This window comes from Apiospora aurea, assembly GCF_038362705.1.
Source record: "Apiospora aurea strain CBS 24483 chromosome Unknown utg000008l_segment0_segment0, whole genome shotgun sequence".
Taxonomy (NCBI): Eukaryota; Fungi; Ascomycota; class Sordariomycetes; order Amphisphaeriales; family Apiosporaceae; genus Apiospora; species Apiospora aurea.
In genome coordinates, this window is record NW_027117395.1 from 1258943 (window position 1) to 1274469 (window position 15527).

The window sequence follows — 15527 nt, forward strand, 5'->3', positions numbered from 1 at the left end:
AAAGTGGTGACGCCATTACGTAGGTGCATAAGCGGGAGGTGCAAAGGAGGGAGGCTCGAAGACGGTCTTGACGCCGTCTTTGGCCTAGCGGGGCAGCTCGTCTTTGTCTACTTTCTTACTGCTCACGATACTCTCCAACCAAGGTGCCCCCGGATGGCGTCAAAGTGACGAGCTGGTTGGACGCCATGAGAACCAAGAAAAGCCCCTAGTATTGATGCCTGTCCATGTCGTCGCTGATTTTGTAAATGTGGCAGAAACGGAGTTTACTTGGTGGTGGGTCTATGCATATCAACCTTGTTCACCTGCAAATCCTGAGCATCTTATATGAGTGATCACATGTTCTCGAAAGATCCAATATCTGTGCCCGGGATGTTGTAATCCAGCAGCTGCCAACAAATTCTATAGCCAGCCTTTGTTCCTGGTAGATGATTATGCTGGACGTTACGTACCATTACATCCCGTTTTAGACGGCTTTGATATGAAAGCCGGCAAAACCGCAGGGGCAAGCGCTGTGGCTTTAGAGACACACCGCCCCAATTGAACGCGAAAGCCACTTACGCCCAAAACGTTTGCATTCGTCTTTCCAGCCAGCCATCACCTAGTGAATCCAACGCAGCACTATTGCATCAACATCAGCGTCATTGCACTCATTTTCATCGGTGCTTCAGTCTCTTACGATACTTTGTATTCCAGAGCACCCCGATTTCCCCAGGAATTCACACTGTGACAGTCACAATCGACGAAAATGTGGCGGCGCGGTCCTTCGAAAGCAACACCTGCTAACGTCCAGTGCCAAAAATGCCTTAAACGAGATAAGTCAAGTCAACCCCTTTGCCGGCTTTCAAAAAGGCTGACACACGCACACGGCACTATTCATATGAGTGCAAGGCTGCCGCACAGGAACGGCCTTATATTTCCAGGCCTTCTCGTACTCAACAACTCTTCAACCCGAAGTTAGTGCCAAAGTTGACGGAAGCAACGCCACCGGCTCTTGAGAGCAAGTGAGTCATATGTTATCTTACGTTGGTTTCATAATGCTAATTTCCTATCAGACAAGGAGTAGCCGATCAGCAGCTTGCCAAACTGGAGGCTGAGAGGGCAAGGAAGCGAGAGCTGGAGCGCGACGACGGCGAGGGCTCGGAACGGGGTGAGACATCGAAACGAAGACGATCAGCTTCGTACGACAGTGTTTCCACAATTTCCACGGGTCGCTCACGCTCTCCAAGCCCAGCAAGGGATCTGTCACGTAGCCCGTCGCCTGTGAGAAGAGTTGCTCCTAGTCGGTCAGCTACCCCGGACCAAAGGCGACCGCGACAAAGAAGCTACTCCCGCGATTCGCGCTCCGATGAAGGGAGCCTTAGTCCCATAGGAAGAGGCTCGGGATCTCACGAGAAGCGTTCGGCTGAGCAATCCAGTCGGCGCGGTGGGCCGGCAAGAGGACGGCCATCACGGCCATCTCCACGGTCGGACAGATCTCGGTCGCCTGCAGGAAAGAGAGGGTTTCGGTCGCGATCCCCACCATCACAAATGTCGCGCAATGCAGATCCGCCCAGGCGTAGAGATGGACCTCGAGCTGAGGATTATATGTCTGATCGGCAAGGTGCTGGTCGATCAAGGGATCCAGCACCTCGCTCGCAGCCGCGTGAACGGAGCCTCAGTCCGTTCTCCAAAAGGTTGGCGTTGACACAGTCTATGAACAAGGGGCGCTGAGCCATCTTGAGGGACTGGGCTTTAGGACATTATGATACAACCTGGATTCAATAGTTCTAGGCTCGTGCGAATGGATGTTTCTCGAGCCGAGAAACGTTACATTTTCTGAAGAAAGAAAGTGGTGCCTGAAGGGACCTGGTTTGCTCCCATCGCAGTAATATGCACATCATTACCTACTGTACATACCTGCATGTAACATACTCGATACCCATGATTAGCTAGGAATCATCCGATGTCCTGTCCATATGATAATTATTCGAGTATGAATCTCTTCTATCCTTATTCTGGCCAATCTGAACGGCGGGTCTGCACCTTAAAGAGCGGTAATGGAGCCAACCAGTTGTCATTCCAAGGAGGTCGAGCACAAAAACTTGCGAATTGCAAATTTTAGGGGACACGAAACGCACAAACGCGTTGCGAGGTTCAAGTTACATTCACTGCTGCGGTGGCCATCTATATGGACCCGGAGCTTGTAGATAGCATCCACCTCGGTCCAGAGCGCTTGGTCCTAATTTCGTGCAATATCAACCGGGCTTGGAACTTGGGAGGCAGTTGTGAAAACCATTGCTTGTCAGCGATTGACCATAGGGATGGGTATGTACATAGCTTGGCCATCAAGCTCTGGGGCCGTCCAATGGAAGAGATAATTGAGAAATAGAAGAAAAGCGTCGATGGATGGATTTTGAGGGGCTCGATTATCCGAATCTGCAACAGAAACAGTCGCGATGGGAGAGCCAAGCATTTAGGATTGTTAGGAGGGCCTGGAAGTAGGGGTTGGGGGGTTTGGAAAAGTCTCAGCGGCTCGCGGTTCCTGGTCATACTCTATTTGGGTAAGGTTGTCGAGTGGGGAATGTGGGAGGCGTTCCCGTAATCCAGGAACCACCATCGAGTCATTGCGAGCCGCTGCCAGTGGCTATGGTAGCTCATGGCAGCGGCAAGTCTGTCGTCCAGAAGACCGGTAGAAAGCAGCGGCCCCCTAAATTAAGAATCCATCGTGATGAGATGAGCCAAATCCGCCAATGGAGCTGCACGATGCACTGCCGAAATGATGATGCTGCGATTACAGACATTCATCTTCAACGGTTACTGGCGCCCTGATGCCCCCCACTTGCACGCCGGACCGGCCGCTCTAAGCCTCTAAGCAGCTAAATCTTTGCGCTCGTGTGCTATTTTGGACAGATACAGTTGCCTCATCTGATCTTGGATAACAGAGCCGCAATACCGATACCGATTTTTTCTCTACCGGCATTGCCACCATTGCCACAGCGTCTCATATCTATGCGCTGGCAGTCTGACGTCGGGGGTTTGTTTGCCTCCTTCTGTTCTCTTCCGGAGGGGGTGTAGGCGAATGGGTAACCGCTGCTGGACCCCTCGGTGACCTCACCAGCTCCGTGCCGGACCCCCAGAACCTTGACAAACACACGTCAAGAGGTTGCGTCGTGGGATTGGCCAACGCGACGACATTGGACGAAGACTCGGGAGATCAGATGTCCAGGACTTGTCGATGAGGAAAGCAAGAACGCCAGTGACTTATTAATATGTCAGCCTTTGGTGTCTGGGGGCGCCCATGTCGATGGTTGTTACAAGTCGGGTTTCATGTCCAACTAGGTTGACAGGGGTCGGAGGGCACTGGGCCCGTCAGCCTTGCAAATCAGCCAACCAGCGGCCACAACCCTTCGCGGCATAATATACTAATTGAGGCATCTCGAACACGGCCCCGTTTGACCCAGCCATGTAACCCACGTCCAAAGATGGCCACACACGACTGCCCAGCCAATTCCCAGTGCCTAGTGGGTGTAACGCGACGGGGTGTGGGACGAAGGCGCCGGATGTCAACCGGCAGAGTCTATCTGAGAGGGAGAGAAGCGAGAGGACTGCATCCCACAGTTCTGGTCACCTCGACTGCCGAACAATCTCTTCTTTTTTCGTCCGTCTTGTTTCGAACCATCCAGGGCCCTAAACTATCGCCGAAGACATCGTCGCCTCAAGCCCTGTAAAGAGAGACGCTTCCACCACACTCACTATGGTCTATTCACTTCGCCAGTAATAATACGTATTTCAACCCTCACCCCATTGACTGGGATATTCACACTACCACGGTCGCTGGACGCCGTTGCTCGGCGCCGCCACCATGGCAACAACAGACAGCATTCAGCCTCTGATTGCTGCCTTTGCTTTGTAAGTAGTACATGTACCTGGCAGCCAGGCGGCCGTTATGTTTGCTAATGATGCCCTGCGTTCGTGTCTATCACTAGTGGTATCTTGTTCAACACAGCGTCAGCAGGATTCGTTCTTTACTTTAAAGGCCATGGCTCAGCAATCTTCCGGGACGGCCTGAGGCTGGCCCTCATAATATTTTTGGCGACATCCGGTCTCTGGGCGTTGACGGGATTCATCTCGACGCTTCTAGCACCGACAGCCTCGTCGCAATGCCAAATCGCCGTCATCATTTCGTCGCTCTTCGACCAGGTGGCGCGGACAGCTATCCAGCAATCTCTAGTCTGGGCAGTCGCGAAGGAGGGGACACCTTCGCTGCTCGGCAAAATCCAACAGGGCCACGTGCTGGCGCGATTCATCGTGGGCATGGTATTCGTGGGCGAAACCCGGCCACAATTTAATTCGACATGTGTCCCGGTGTCAAATCACATCGCGATAGCAATTGTCATCATTGCCATGGACGCCGTGATGCTCGCCACTCTGGCAATCAGAGCCCTCACATCCGACGACAGCAGCCAGAACTCGGGCAGGAGGAAGGCGATTCTCCTCACGATTGCCGCCCTGGCCGTCTGGATGGGGACAAGTGTGACTTTGCTCCTGGGACTTGGCACAATTGACTTGCTGCTTAGGACTACTATCCCAGCCGTAGGTCTTTTCATCTTGACTGGTAAGTTCTCCATTGCTATTTACACTATTGCGGGGATGTTGCTTATGCATAACATTAGCCCTTGTGACGGTGTCTGTTGGCGTGTTGGGCGCTGGAAAGGAAAGCCGCCAGCGACCCCCGGTGTCGCCCACTCCCCAGAACTATAACCGCAATAGGGACATCTCAACAGCCGATTCCGACGACTATCCGCCTTCGAGATACGCCGAGCTGAAGGGCCCCGAGACGACTGTCACCACGTTCTCCAACGAAAACGTGAAGAGAGACGAGAATGGGTTGCCGTTGATTTCGAGACCAATTACTGGAGTGACGGGATTGGGCGGTGTCCCAGTCCAAGGCCAGCTTTTCCCACCAATGCGACCAGCCCGAGACGATGATGCTCCGCCGATGCCACCCCAACGACTTGCCGACGTGAAGACGCAGAATAAAAAGTCGAAGAAGGGAGCTGGAAAGCTAGCCATCTCTAACCCTATTCCTGCAGAGACGCCTGACATGCAAGATGCTCTGAATAAGATACCGACTATTGATCTTGCCACGGCTTGGAAAAACGAAAAGGAGAGGAGAGCTGTTACCACTCAAGTTCGAAACTCGACATCCCAGGTGCGAAATAGCACGACGCTTATCGCCTCACGCCCCGCACCACGACCACCGCAAAATGATTCTGATGGCGAGAAGGTCGACAAGGAGGAGAAGTTCGAGACGAACAGCTTCCCAAGTATCACTGGAAAGGATGGGTATCCAATTGATAGGCTACAATCCCAACAAATACCGCAAAGTGACGAGGCCTTATCGGTGGGAGGGAATGCCTCATCCAGCTCAGGTGTTCAGCTTTCCCCGGGCAACGAGGAGGCGATGCGACGGCGGTCTCCGCGACAAACGACGTCTTCTGTAAGAACCCCTAGCTTCAAGCCTATCACACCAGGAAAACCTGTACGAATCCCGATCCCGAGGCCACGCCCGCCGCCTGTGGAAGAGGAGAAGGCACCCGAACCAGTGAAAACCCCGCTGCAACGTCGGCCCACCACTGGCCTGCCGTCAAACCCCCGAGCTCGAGCAACGAGGAGGACATCGGACGAGTCAAAGGAAGAAAAAGAAGGAGGCAAGGAAAGGCAGGAGACAGTGATGTTCATCAACAGCATCGTATACGATGACCCGAGCTATGTCAACGATATCATCCAAGGCGCCAGCAAGACGCCCAATGGCCCTCCTAGCTCTGGCGACTCGATACTCGACCGACCGCGCCCGATCCGGAGAATGTCGGACACAGATCGTCAAGTCTTCCCTTCGGAACCGATGCACAGGCGGTCCAAATCTGGTGGCTCGATTGCCAGCCGCAAATCGATATTGCAGTCGGTGCCCGGCAGCCCGACTCAGTTGCCACCATTGCCGCCACCACCCAAGAGCGCCGGAAGCATACAGCGGCCTCAACCTAATGACACCAAGAGTATGACTTTTGACGAGAAGATGACGTTACTTTACCCTCCGTCCACAACAACAAGCCCCGCCGAGGCACCGAGCGACATGAAACGCAAGTCTTCGGTCCCGTCGTTGCCGCCACTGCCATATGCTTTCCGTAATGGCCAAACTTCGCCGAAGGTGGAAGTCCACACGGACGCAGAAACAGGCGTTGATGAGGAAAAGCGTAACACAAAGACGACCGCGGATAGGAGCAGCATTCGAACGCAGAGTATCCTTGGAGAAGATGATGATACAAATCAGCGTTACACGCAGAACAGCGCCCGAGATGGCACTAAACGTTCCTCGTCGCCCGTTCTTCCAGCTGTCAAGTTCTCCAGGGCTTCCGGGGCCAGTGATGCCAAGACTCAGTTTAGTACAAACTGGGGCTCGGTGCATTCCCCAGTTGCTCCAATTGATGTTCAAAAGGCCAGACTTTGCCCTCGTGAGCTGTACATCAAGAACCAAGGGCGTCCCCCCGTCCCTTCAGCCATGAGTGGAACAGGTGAAGAAGTCATGACCGTTATGCTTGATACAGAAGGAGGCTCCGAAGGTTCCGCCGATAACCGTCAATCATTTTTCCTCGAAGACGACGATGATAAGTCCCTGCCTGATGCTCCCAAGGTCGAAGAGCCTCGCCAAAGTCAATGGCATCGACGTGTTGGGGATGAGTGCCTGTCGTTCTCCGAGAGAAAAGACAAAGTAAGGTCGAGAATGATGCCCCCGCCGCCTCCTCTACTCCTCAATGGCGTTGATAAGAAGAAGGCAGTCATGGTACCAGCGCCCGAACCTTCGCCGCTTGAGTCTCCTGAGGCGGCAATTCAGATTATCCAGGCGCAGCTGAAGAAGTTTGAGGAACCCAATCGAGACTCGGTTGAGAGCACCGGGAGGAGGATAGCACTGCTGGAAAACCTCGAGCAAGAAATGGGTAGGCAGGAGAACATGTGGCATTCGCTGCAAAACAACATCAACCGTGAATCTGTTTCAACAATGCAGGATTCCCCTGTTAAAGAGTCTGCCCCAGAGAATACCTCCGACGACAGTGTTTCCCGACCGACCTCCACAAGGTCGAGTATCGCCGAGCGCCGGGCATCGAGGCAAGTACGTATGGCGAGTCTGTCTAGCTCACGAGAACAGAGCGCAGAAAGGCCTTCGTCTCAAAACTCGGACAACCGCAAGTCCACTGTCTGGCAGGTTCGTCTTGCGGAGGCCCAATCCCAGTACCTGGAGCATTCCAGCAATTTGCTGCAAGCACGCAACAACTTGAACTTCTTGTCTGTTTCTCAATCAGCATCGGCTGACCTAGGCAGCCCGACGCCTCCGGAAACCGATGAGTCCGAATCTGAGTCAGATAACCCCCTCCGTAACTTGGACAAACAGCCCGTACAGCCCGTAACGGAAGTCAACTATCTGTGGTCTCTCAGCCCGCAGCAGCCAGAGCGCCCCTCAAGCCAACTCTGGATGTCGCCCCTCCCCAAGGAAGTCAAGCCGTTCCCCGAACTGCCTGGTCGGTCAGTTCGACCGGCTCTCCGCAAAACCTCGGAGCCCTTGAAAATCGAGAGCACTAGCCTGTGGCAAAAGCCCATGGAGACAACATCCAGCAGAACTGCTGGACTTTGGACGAAAGCGGTTCCCAAGGAACGCCCAGTCCCGAAGAAGATCATGGTGCGACCTACAACTCAGCGACCTCCCAGAAGGACAAAGCGCATCACCGCACTGCCCGACATCATCGAAAGCCCCAAGCCCCTTCCAGAGAAGCGAGACACCCTGGGAATCTTCCAATTCCCATGGGGCCAGAAGAGTGATAATGCCACGATCCCCGTGGTTCCTCAGGTGCAGCCTCGCATGTTCATGGCCATGCCAGGGACCATGGCCTCTGGAGGCCCACGAAGCATGCCTGGCACGATGAGCTCTGGAGGTGGTGTGCGCCTTAGTGCCGCCATAGAGGCACGGGCAGAGGCAGTCCAGGAGAGCGAGGAGACCGGGTACTCCTCGTCATTCTTCGATGATTACGAGGAGGAGGATTCGGGAGACAATATGGATGATGACTATTACTACGATAGCGGAGATGAATTTGATGAGACGACGCTTTTGGGAGATCGCCAGTCTTCTCAAGACCGACGAGGGATTGCCTGGAAGGGACAGTTTGACTCTGCCGACAATGGGCGGGGCTTCCCTTGACGAGTACGAATCCGAATTGTCGCCCGACTTTGAGCGCATCTACGGAGAAGAATACTCCGGTATGGATGCGGTTCCCGACAATTCCGTGCCCATTACTCAAGCCCTGGAGACTGAGTCTCATGCTCAAGATCTGTGGGTGCCCAAGGCCCCCGCTCCATCAAACCGTCAACTCGGCCTTCCTCAGCCAGACCGCGACACCTGGAAGAGCTATATGTCCGATGACTCGGATATCGTCAGGCCTCAATCCAGGATTGTCGAGCTTGCCCCCATCGAGAGCGAGAACCTCTGGGGCTCGGCGCCTGTTTCCTCTAGCATGGCGGCCCTTGCGCAACCCTTGAAGTCGAAGGCTACCACCTGGACCCCAGTGACGGAGAAGGCAGTGCCTTCATACGGTCTTCCTCAACCAACTCAATCCGTATGGGCTAGCTATCTCCCTGCCGAGTCTGAGCCGAAGAGAAACCCTCCCAGGTTCGAGGATGCTGCTCCTCTCGAGAGCAATGAGCTCTGGTCTCCAGCGCAGGACATGGACTTCCAGATGGACGACTACTTGTGGGCCCCGGTCGTCAAGGTGAGGAACGTCACTCAGCCGCGCAGTGTGTCGCCGCCTGTCGCTCCTGTCTCCCCCGTGACGCCCTTGCCTACCTTGGCTCCCGTAACTTACGTTCCTCCCGAGGCTCCTATGGCCAAACAAGTCGCAACGAAGGCTGTCGATGCCATGTGGACACCTTCTGCTTCGAACGCGTCGCCCGCTTACGGCTTGCCGCAGCCTATCGCTTCCGTCTGGGCGTCTTACATTCCCTCTGATGAGGGCATGGTTCGAGCTCAGTCAAGAAAGGAGGAAATGCAGCCGATCCAGAGCACCAAGCTTTGGTCGCCGAAGACCGAGAGCGCTCCCAAGACGATGCTGTGGAGCAAGCCTTCGGTGCAGAAGAAGCAAACATTCGGCCTCCCCCAGCCGGATACTGCTGCCTGGGCTTCCTACATCCCTTCTAACATTGGTATGACTCGAACTCAATCAAGAAGAGAGGAGATCCAGCCCATCCACAGCACCAAGCTCTGGTCTTTGGACGCCGAGAGCACCCCCCAAGTCTATGCTGTGGAGCAAGCCTCAAGTGAAAGAGCAGCAGACGTTTGGCCTCACACAGCCGGATTCTGCTGTCTGGCAGAGCTACATACCGCAGCAGACGGAGACAACCCGGCCTCAGCCTCGCTTTGAGGAGATGCCTTCGATCGAGAGCTACAACCTGTGGATGCCGCAGGAGATCGAATTTGCCAGCTCTAGTGGATTGCTCTGGTCGGAGTCCGCCGAAAGCGCCGCTCTGCTTTCCCTCATCCCGGTGTCTGCCTCTGCCCCCGTCACTGCCCCCGTCGCTAAGCCCGAAGCTCGACAAGTCACTGCCTCGCTCTGGGACCAACCAGCCGCCGTCATTGCCTCTTCTGAGACCGCGGGTCTGTTCGATGCCAGCGCCCCCCAGGGCCGACTACCGCCGGACCTCCAAGCTGCCTGCCGCGATTTCCATGACAACAAAGCCCCGAACATCGCATGAGCCTCTGCCACAATTGACTTCTCAGCATCTGTGGCTTGCTCCCCGATCAGAGGAGCGATCCAATGGCGAGGGTTTGTGGGCCCTGCCCGCCGCTTCCGCTCCGGCCTCCACGGCCAGCCTTTTCAAGCTTGATTCGGAGCGAACAACCTACCGGACCACGGACGCCGAGCCAGCTGCGCTTCACATGACCAGAAAGCCTCGACAGATCACCACTGCCGTTCCGACCATTGAGTCTAGCCGCATGTGGAGCCCTAGTGCCACCACCGTTGTTGAGCTTGACTGGATTACCATCTCCACCATTCGGCCCCGAAGCCCCTCGCTGGCATCTGTCGCATCAACCAACTCCACAGTGTCTTCTCCTACCACCGATACTTCCTCCGTCCGCACGACGGCCACCAAGGCCTCGACTGCTCCCTCCGTCGCCGAGTCCGCCCAAAGCGGGTTCAGTCTCCGCGGTTGGTTCGGACGCAAGAAGAAGTCCGAGTCGGATATCCCCAAGCTCCCGGAGCAGCCTGAGCTCCCCAAGGTTCCCGAGGTTCCTGAATTCCCCGAAGAGTTCGTTGTGAAGAACTTGGACGAGGAACTGCGCCTGGACGAGCCTCTGCCTATCAAGAACCTCGATGAGGGATTTGTCGTCAAGAACTTGGATGTTGTTGCACCTACTAAACCGGTCTACATCCCTACCCGTCATCAATACCGACAGCCGGTCGCTTTCCGCGGAAACTGGGAGGAAGCTCTCTCGGAAGCCATCGCTGCCAGCTATCCCAACACCCGGTTCGCTCTCGTCCATGCCACCGAGTCGCAGTGGGATGAAGCTCTTCAAGCAGCCATCAAGGCCAGCGGACCCGCACCGAGAGTCAAGCGAAGCAACTCCTCTCCCAAGCAATGGTCTCAGGCCCTTGCCCAGGCTATCACTGCCAGCTACCCCGACAAGAGATTCTCGAGGGGACAGATCCCTTACTCTCAGTGGGAGGACGAGCTACGTGAGGCCATTGCCCGATCCAAGCGAAGCGCTGCTTTTGACGCGTCGAAGCGTCACCCAGTCTTCATGGCCTCTTCTCTCTTGACCAACGCGCAGGATGTCCACCCCGCCGCCATCGGCTACACCTACGACGCCGCCTCCAGACACCCGGTCTTCTTCGGTTCGGCCACAAGCACCACTTCTGAGACAGCACACCCGGCTATGCCCAGACTTGTGCAGCAGCAGCAGAAGGAGCAGAAGACTCAAGCACGTCCCTTCACACCCCCGCGACCCCTCAGCCGCGGCGGTAAGGTTGCCGCTCTGGCCGGCCGCATCTCATTCCTCAACGAGTCGGCGCGCCCAGCATCGATGGTCCCGATGCCGAGAATGTCTGTGATGGCCAAGCCCGCCGCCGAGGCTGCTCCTCAGGTCCCGTCGGTGCCTCAGCAGTCGATGCTCTGGTCCAAGCCCGCCCAGCCCGCAGCCCAGGCTTCACAGGGATTGATGTGGACTCCTTCTGCCCGCCGCACTATGACCCCCAGCGCCCCTAGCCTCCAGATGTCCATGGCCGATCGCCCGCAACGCAAGGCGAGCAAGCCCTCCGCCGCGATCGAGGTTAGCGCCAACTTTGGTGCTCAGGGTATGTGGCAACGCGCCCAGCAAACCGGATCCCACAGCAGGAACTGGCTCGAAGGAGCTCACAAGCACACCTCCAAGATCCAGCTGAGATACTAAAGAATCTATCTCCTGTCATTTTCTTCTCTTTCTCTATCCCTCTTACTAGGTAGATGATGGACGACGTATATATATACATTATGGCGTACGATTATTCATCCACTAGATTCCCTCTTTGCCATTCTTTTTTGCGACAAAAGCATCCAACCACCTACATTTTGTATATATCTAATGAGCACGTACCTTAACTACCCACCACCTTATCCTACGGCATTCGGAACATGGGGGCGGCGGCGGCGTAGCATAGCATAGCATTGCCATGGAAGTTCTGGTGTGTTTTTACAGTCATTCTTATTCAATTTTGGGAGGAACAAAAGGTTGCAGAGCTTATGGGCTTTTAGATATGTAGCACCATAACATACTGTATCATATTTTACACATATATACCTTACGTATAACGTGTATGTCCCGTCTAGTTGCTTTCGATTAGGCCGGCGATTATACAATTGATTAGTTTTAGATAACCCGTTGTGGCCTCCTGTCGTGAATGTCGGTGTCCAATGTAATATGATGTTATGTGTGGATGCCGCCCTATTCTACTGTGAACGTCGCGTTCGCTCTGAAGTCTTTGCTCGAGCTGCCCACGAAAACCTTTTTGAATGTTAGACCTGCCAATGGGGAACCACGGTATACTCACTTTGAACTCGCCCGGCTCCACCACATACTTCATGCCGATATCCCACAGCCCCAGGTCCTGCACCTTGAGTTGTAGCTCTACCGTCACCGTGGCGCCCGCCTTGACGGGCACCTTGGCAAACCCGCGCAACTGCATGTTCGGGACAGCGACGCTGCTGATGACGTCCTTGACGTAGAGTTGCACGACCTCGGCACCGTCGCGGGTCGACTCGTTGGTTACATCCACGGAGACGGCGATGGTGTCGGCGGCGGTCGCGGTGGTCTGGGAAAGCTTCAGGTTGCCGTACCTGAAAGTGCTGTGAGAAAGTCCCGTTAGTTTGCTCGTGCGAATAGAATTCGAGACGCCATAGGCAGTGGTCGTTCATACCTGTATGAGAGCCCGTAGCCGAACTGCCAACTTGTTAGCCACCAAGGTTGATTTACTTCTAGATCGCGTCTTACCTCGTAAAGGGGCTCTGGTGTCTGTAAGACGTAGGCGTGTCCGAACCTGAAATCCTGATCAGCTGACGCTCCTGCTTTATAACAGACAGAGGCTCCCGGACTTACTTCATAGTCCCGTTCCCATACAAGGCGCCTGGATCAGGGCTCGTGCTCATCCTGCCCGAGTTGAGGTGATCGTAGTAAATGGGCGTAGTCCCCACATCGTACGGGAACCCGACCGCCAGCTTCCCCGAGGGGTTCACGTCCCCGAAGAGCACGTCGGCCAGCGCGGCGCCCCCTGCTCGGACGGGTAGAACTGCTGGACGAGCGCGGCGGCCCGGTCCGAAATCCAGGGCTCCGTCACGGGCTTCCCGGAGCTGAAGACCACGACGGTCGGCTTGCCCGTGTCGACGACGGCTTGCACGAGGTGCGGCATGGCGCCCATGAGGTTGAGGTCGTGCGCGTCGACGTGCTCGCCCGTCGTGGCGTTGAGGCCCGCCCACAGCTCGTTTTGGTCGCGCGACCAGGTGCCCACGACCACGACGGCGGCGTCGGCGGCTTGCGCGGCGGAGACGGCCGACGCGAAGCCGGTCCGGTCGCTCGACCACCGCTCGCAGCCCTCTGCGTAGGTGACTTGGCTGCGGCTGGCGGCGCGGATGCCGTCAAAGGGGTTACGCCACGACTGGCGGATTTGGCTGCCGTGTAATCGCCATACTATTCCACATTAGCCCGAATTTTCTCCTCCAAGTACAAGGGGTGGCCTTTACGTACATTCATCAGACCATGTGCCATGGGGCCGATCACCGCGATCTTGGCGTCTTTCTTCAGCGGCAAGACGTTCTCGTGGTTTTCGAGAAGCACGATGGACTCTGCGTCGATCTGCCTGGCCAGCTCGACCGTCTCGTCTGTGTGGATGTGCTTCGCATGCTCTTCGTCGGGGACCCCGAGATAGGGGTTCTCGAAAAGGCCGGCCGCGAACTTGGCCCGGAGCGTGCGCCTCACCGCTTCGTCGACGACGTCGCTAGACAGCTTGCCGGACTCTAACATCTGCGGTATCTTCTCAAAGCTGTACGAGCCTCCGCCCATCTCGATGTCGTTCCCGGCGGGCAGAGCCTATATTAGGGAAGGGTCAGCATGAGACCGAAGTTTTGGAACTCCACGAGCCCATAAAGAGGGGCTCCCACATAGTTGACAACAGCTTCGGAATCGATAGGATCATTTTTGCACATGGCAAATTCGTTGCAGAGGCGATCAGTTGCACCTGCGTCGCTCATGACCTGCGGCAACTTAATTAAAGCCGGGCTTTTCTCATGTGGCGCAGAGAGCTTACAAAGTACTCATAGCCCCAGGAATCCCTTAAGATGTCGGTGAGCATATATTTGTCGGCCACAGCGGGCACCCCGTCATAAGCGCTGTAGGCAGACATGATAGAGTGAGCGCCACCGTCAATAATGGCACGCTTGAAAGGAGGAAGGTAGGTCGTCAAGAGCTCCCGCCGGCCACCGTGTACGGGACCTGTGTTCAGACCCTGTTCGGGAGAGGCGAATGCAGCCTTTGGTATAATCAGTCGTTGTCTATACACGCAGTCGGTTTACCTGGGGACTTACATAATGCTTCACCATGGCCGACACATTACCGGCTTGAAGACCCTTCACATAATGGTAGGCCATTTCACCAGTTCTGGCCGTGGATTAGTTCAGTTGAATAAGGTATCGCGTATAGTCGACCCGGGTAACCCATCACAAGTAACGGGGATGATGCTTACAAAAAGGGGTCTTCTCCGAAAGTCTCTTCGACGCGGCCAAACCGCAATTCGCGGGCGAGGTCCGCCAAGGGCGCAAAGAGGTTATTCACGCCGAGCGCGAGGGCTTCTTTGGCCGTAGCCACCGCCATCTTCTCGACCAGGTCGGGGTTCCAAGAACAAGCGTAGCCGATGGGCGAGTTGAAGATGGTCGCGTTGGGGATGAGGAAGCCATGGATCGACTCGCCCTGCACCCAGGCCGGTATGCCCAGGGTCGTGTTGCGCACCAGGTAGTCCTGGGCGATCTTCACGCCGTCGTTGACGTACTTCCAGGACTTGGGGCCCTCGGCGTAGATGTAGTAGGAGCCGCCCCGGTACTTCATACTCCACTCCAGCCCCGTCGCGTTCAGGCTGCCGTCGGTCACATTGAGCCAGTTACGGAGATCACCCTGTACGAGTTGGGAAGTCTTCTCCTCGATGGCCATGCGCGACAAGAGGTCTTCGACGCGAGCTCCAACAGACGCCTTAGGATCCTTGTATAAGGGCTGATCCAACACGGCATCGTCAGCTGCTTGCACAGAGGCAAGCAGCAGCGTGGCGAGAAGGGACAAGTGTGATAATAACATTGTTGTATACTCCTAGAAGAGGGCCGACGATAACTGGTCTGTCTATTTCGTCGTAGTAAAGGACACTCAATACCCCATGCCTTATACTCAGGCCCAGATGGGATATGAATTTGATTCCGGAACAGTGTGCAGCCGTGGTGGCTAGCAATCCATATTGCCGGTCCTGGGAAGATTGTCGCCGCAACCTCGTCTAAGCATGCCCAGGGAATAACTGCTTTAGCAAGTCATGTAGCTGACAGCATGATGGCTACCAAGCCCTTGGGTGATCCACCGAGGATACAGCCGGGGACGCCATGATGGCGAGCTTGGCGGAAAAATCCCCCTCCTGGAGCCCAGCGTTGCAATTCTTTGCACTGCTTGCCTGATGGTGGAGCCTATACTCAGCCGTCATAGTTGATGGTCGCGAGAGGTGAAGCGACGCCGCAAATTTGGAGAACGTGATGGGGGGTAAACCTGGCAAAGGGAAGGATGTCCCTGGCATTGGTTCCCATTGGTGGAATAGCTGCATGCAGACTCAAAGGATGTCGATACGGGCGCATTTCAGCCGACAACCGAGTTCCTTAACATGCACCGTCTGCTCCTTTTTGCATTGGGCTCCGAAACTCCCCGCAATCCAAGAGAAACCAATGCGCGG

General features: G+C 55.6%; 3 protein-coding genes across 3 annotated transcripts; 2 read left to right on the forward strand and 1 right to left on the reverse strand.

Annotated features, from left to right (window-relative positions):
* Positions 1–745: 745 nt before the first annotated feature.
* PG986_011886 (uncharacterized protein) lies at positions 746–1710 on the forward strand (the record flags this gene model as incomplete). The annotated part of the gene is made up of 3 exons (XM_066848108.1): positions 746–816; positions 921–1001; positions 1053–1710. The coding sequence occupies 3 exons, from the start codon at positions 746–748 to the stop codon at positions 1708–1710; spliced, it is 810 nt and encodes a 269-aa protein (XP_066694804.1).
* Positions 1711–3813: 2103 nt separating this feature from the next.
* On the forward strand, positions 3814–11470 carry PG986_011887 (uncharacterized protein; the record flags this gene model as incomplete). Its single annotated transcript, XM_066848109.1, has 7 exons — positions 3814–3888; positions 3966–4594; positions 4653–8151; positions 8192–9225; positions 9264–9286; positions 9316–9680; positions 9703–11470. Exons 1-7 carry the CDS (start codon positions 3842–3844, stop codon positions 11468–11470), a joined length of 7365 nt encoding a protein of 2454 aa, XP_066694805.1. The 5' UTR covers positions 3814–3841.
* Positions 11471–11675: 205 nt separating this feature from the next.
* Positions 11676–14893, reverse strand: PG986_011888 (uncharacterized protein; the record flags this gene model as incomplete). Its single annotated transcript, XM_066848110.1, has 11 exons — positions 11676–11738; positions 12108–12402; positions 12474–12496; positions 12548–12593; positions 12653–12703; positions 12790–13240; positions 13294–13639; positions 13711–13803; positions 13857–14078; positions 14134–14206; positions 14292–14893. 11 exons carry the CDS (start codon positions 14891–14893, stop codon positions 11676–11678), a joined length of 2265 nt encoding a protein of 754 aa, XP_066694806.1.
* Between the last annotated feature and the right edge of the window lie 634 nt (positions 14894–15527).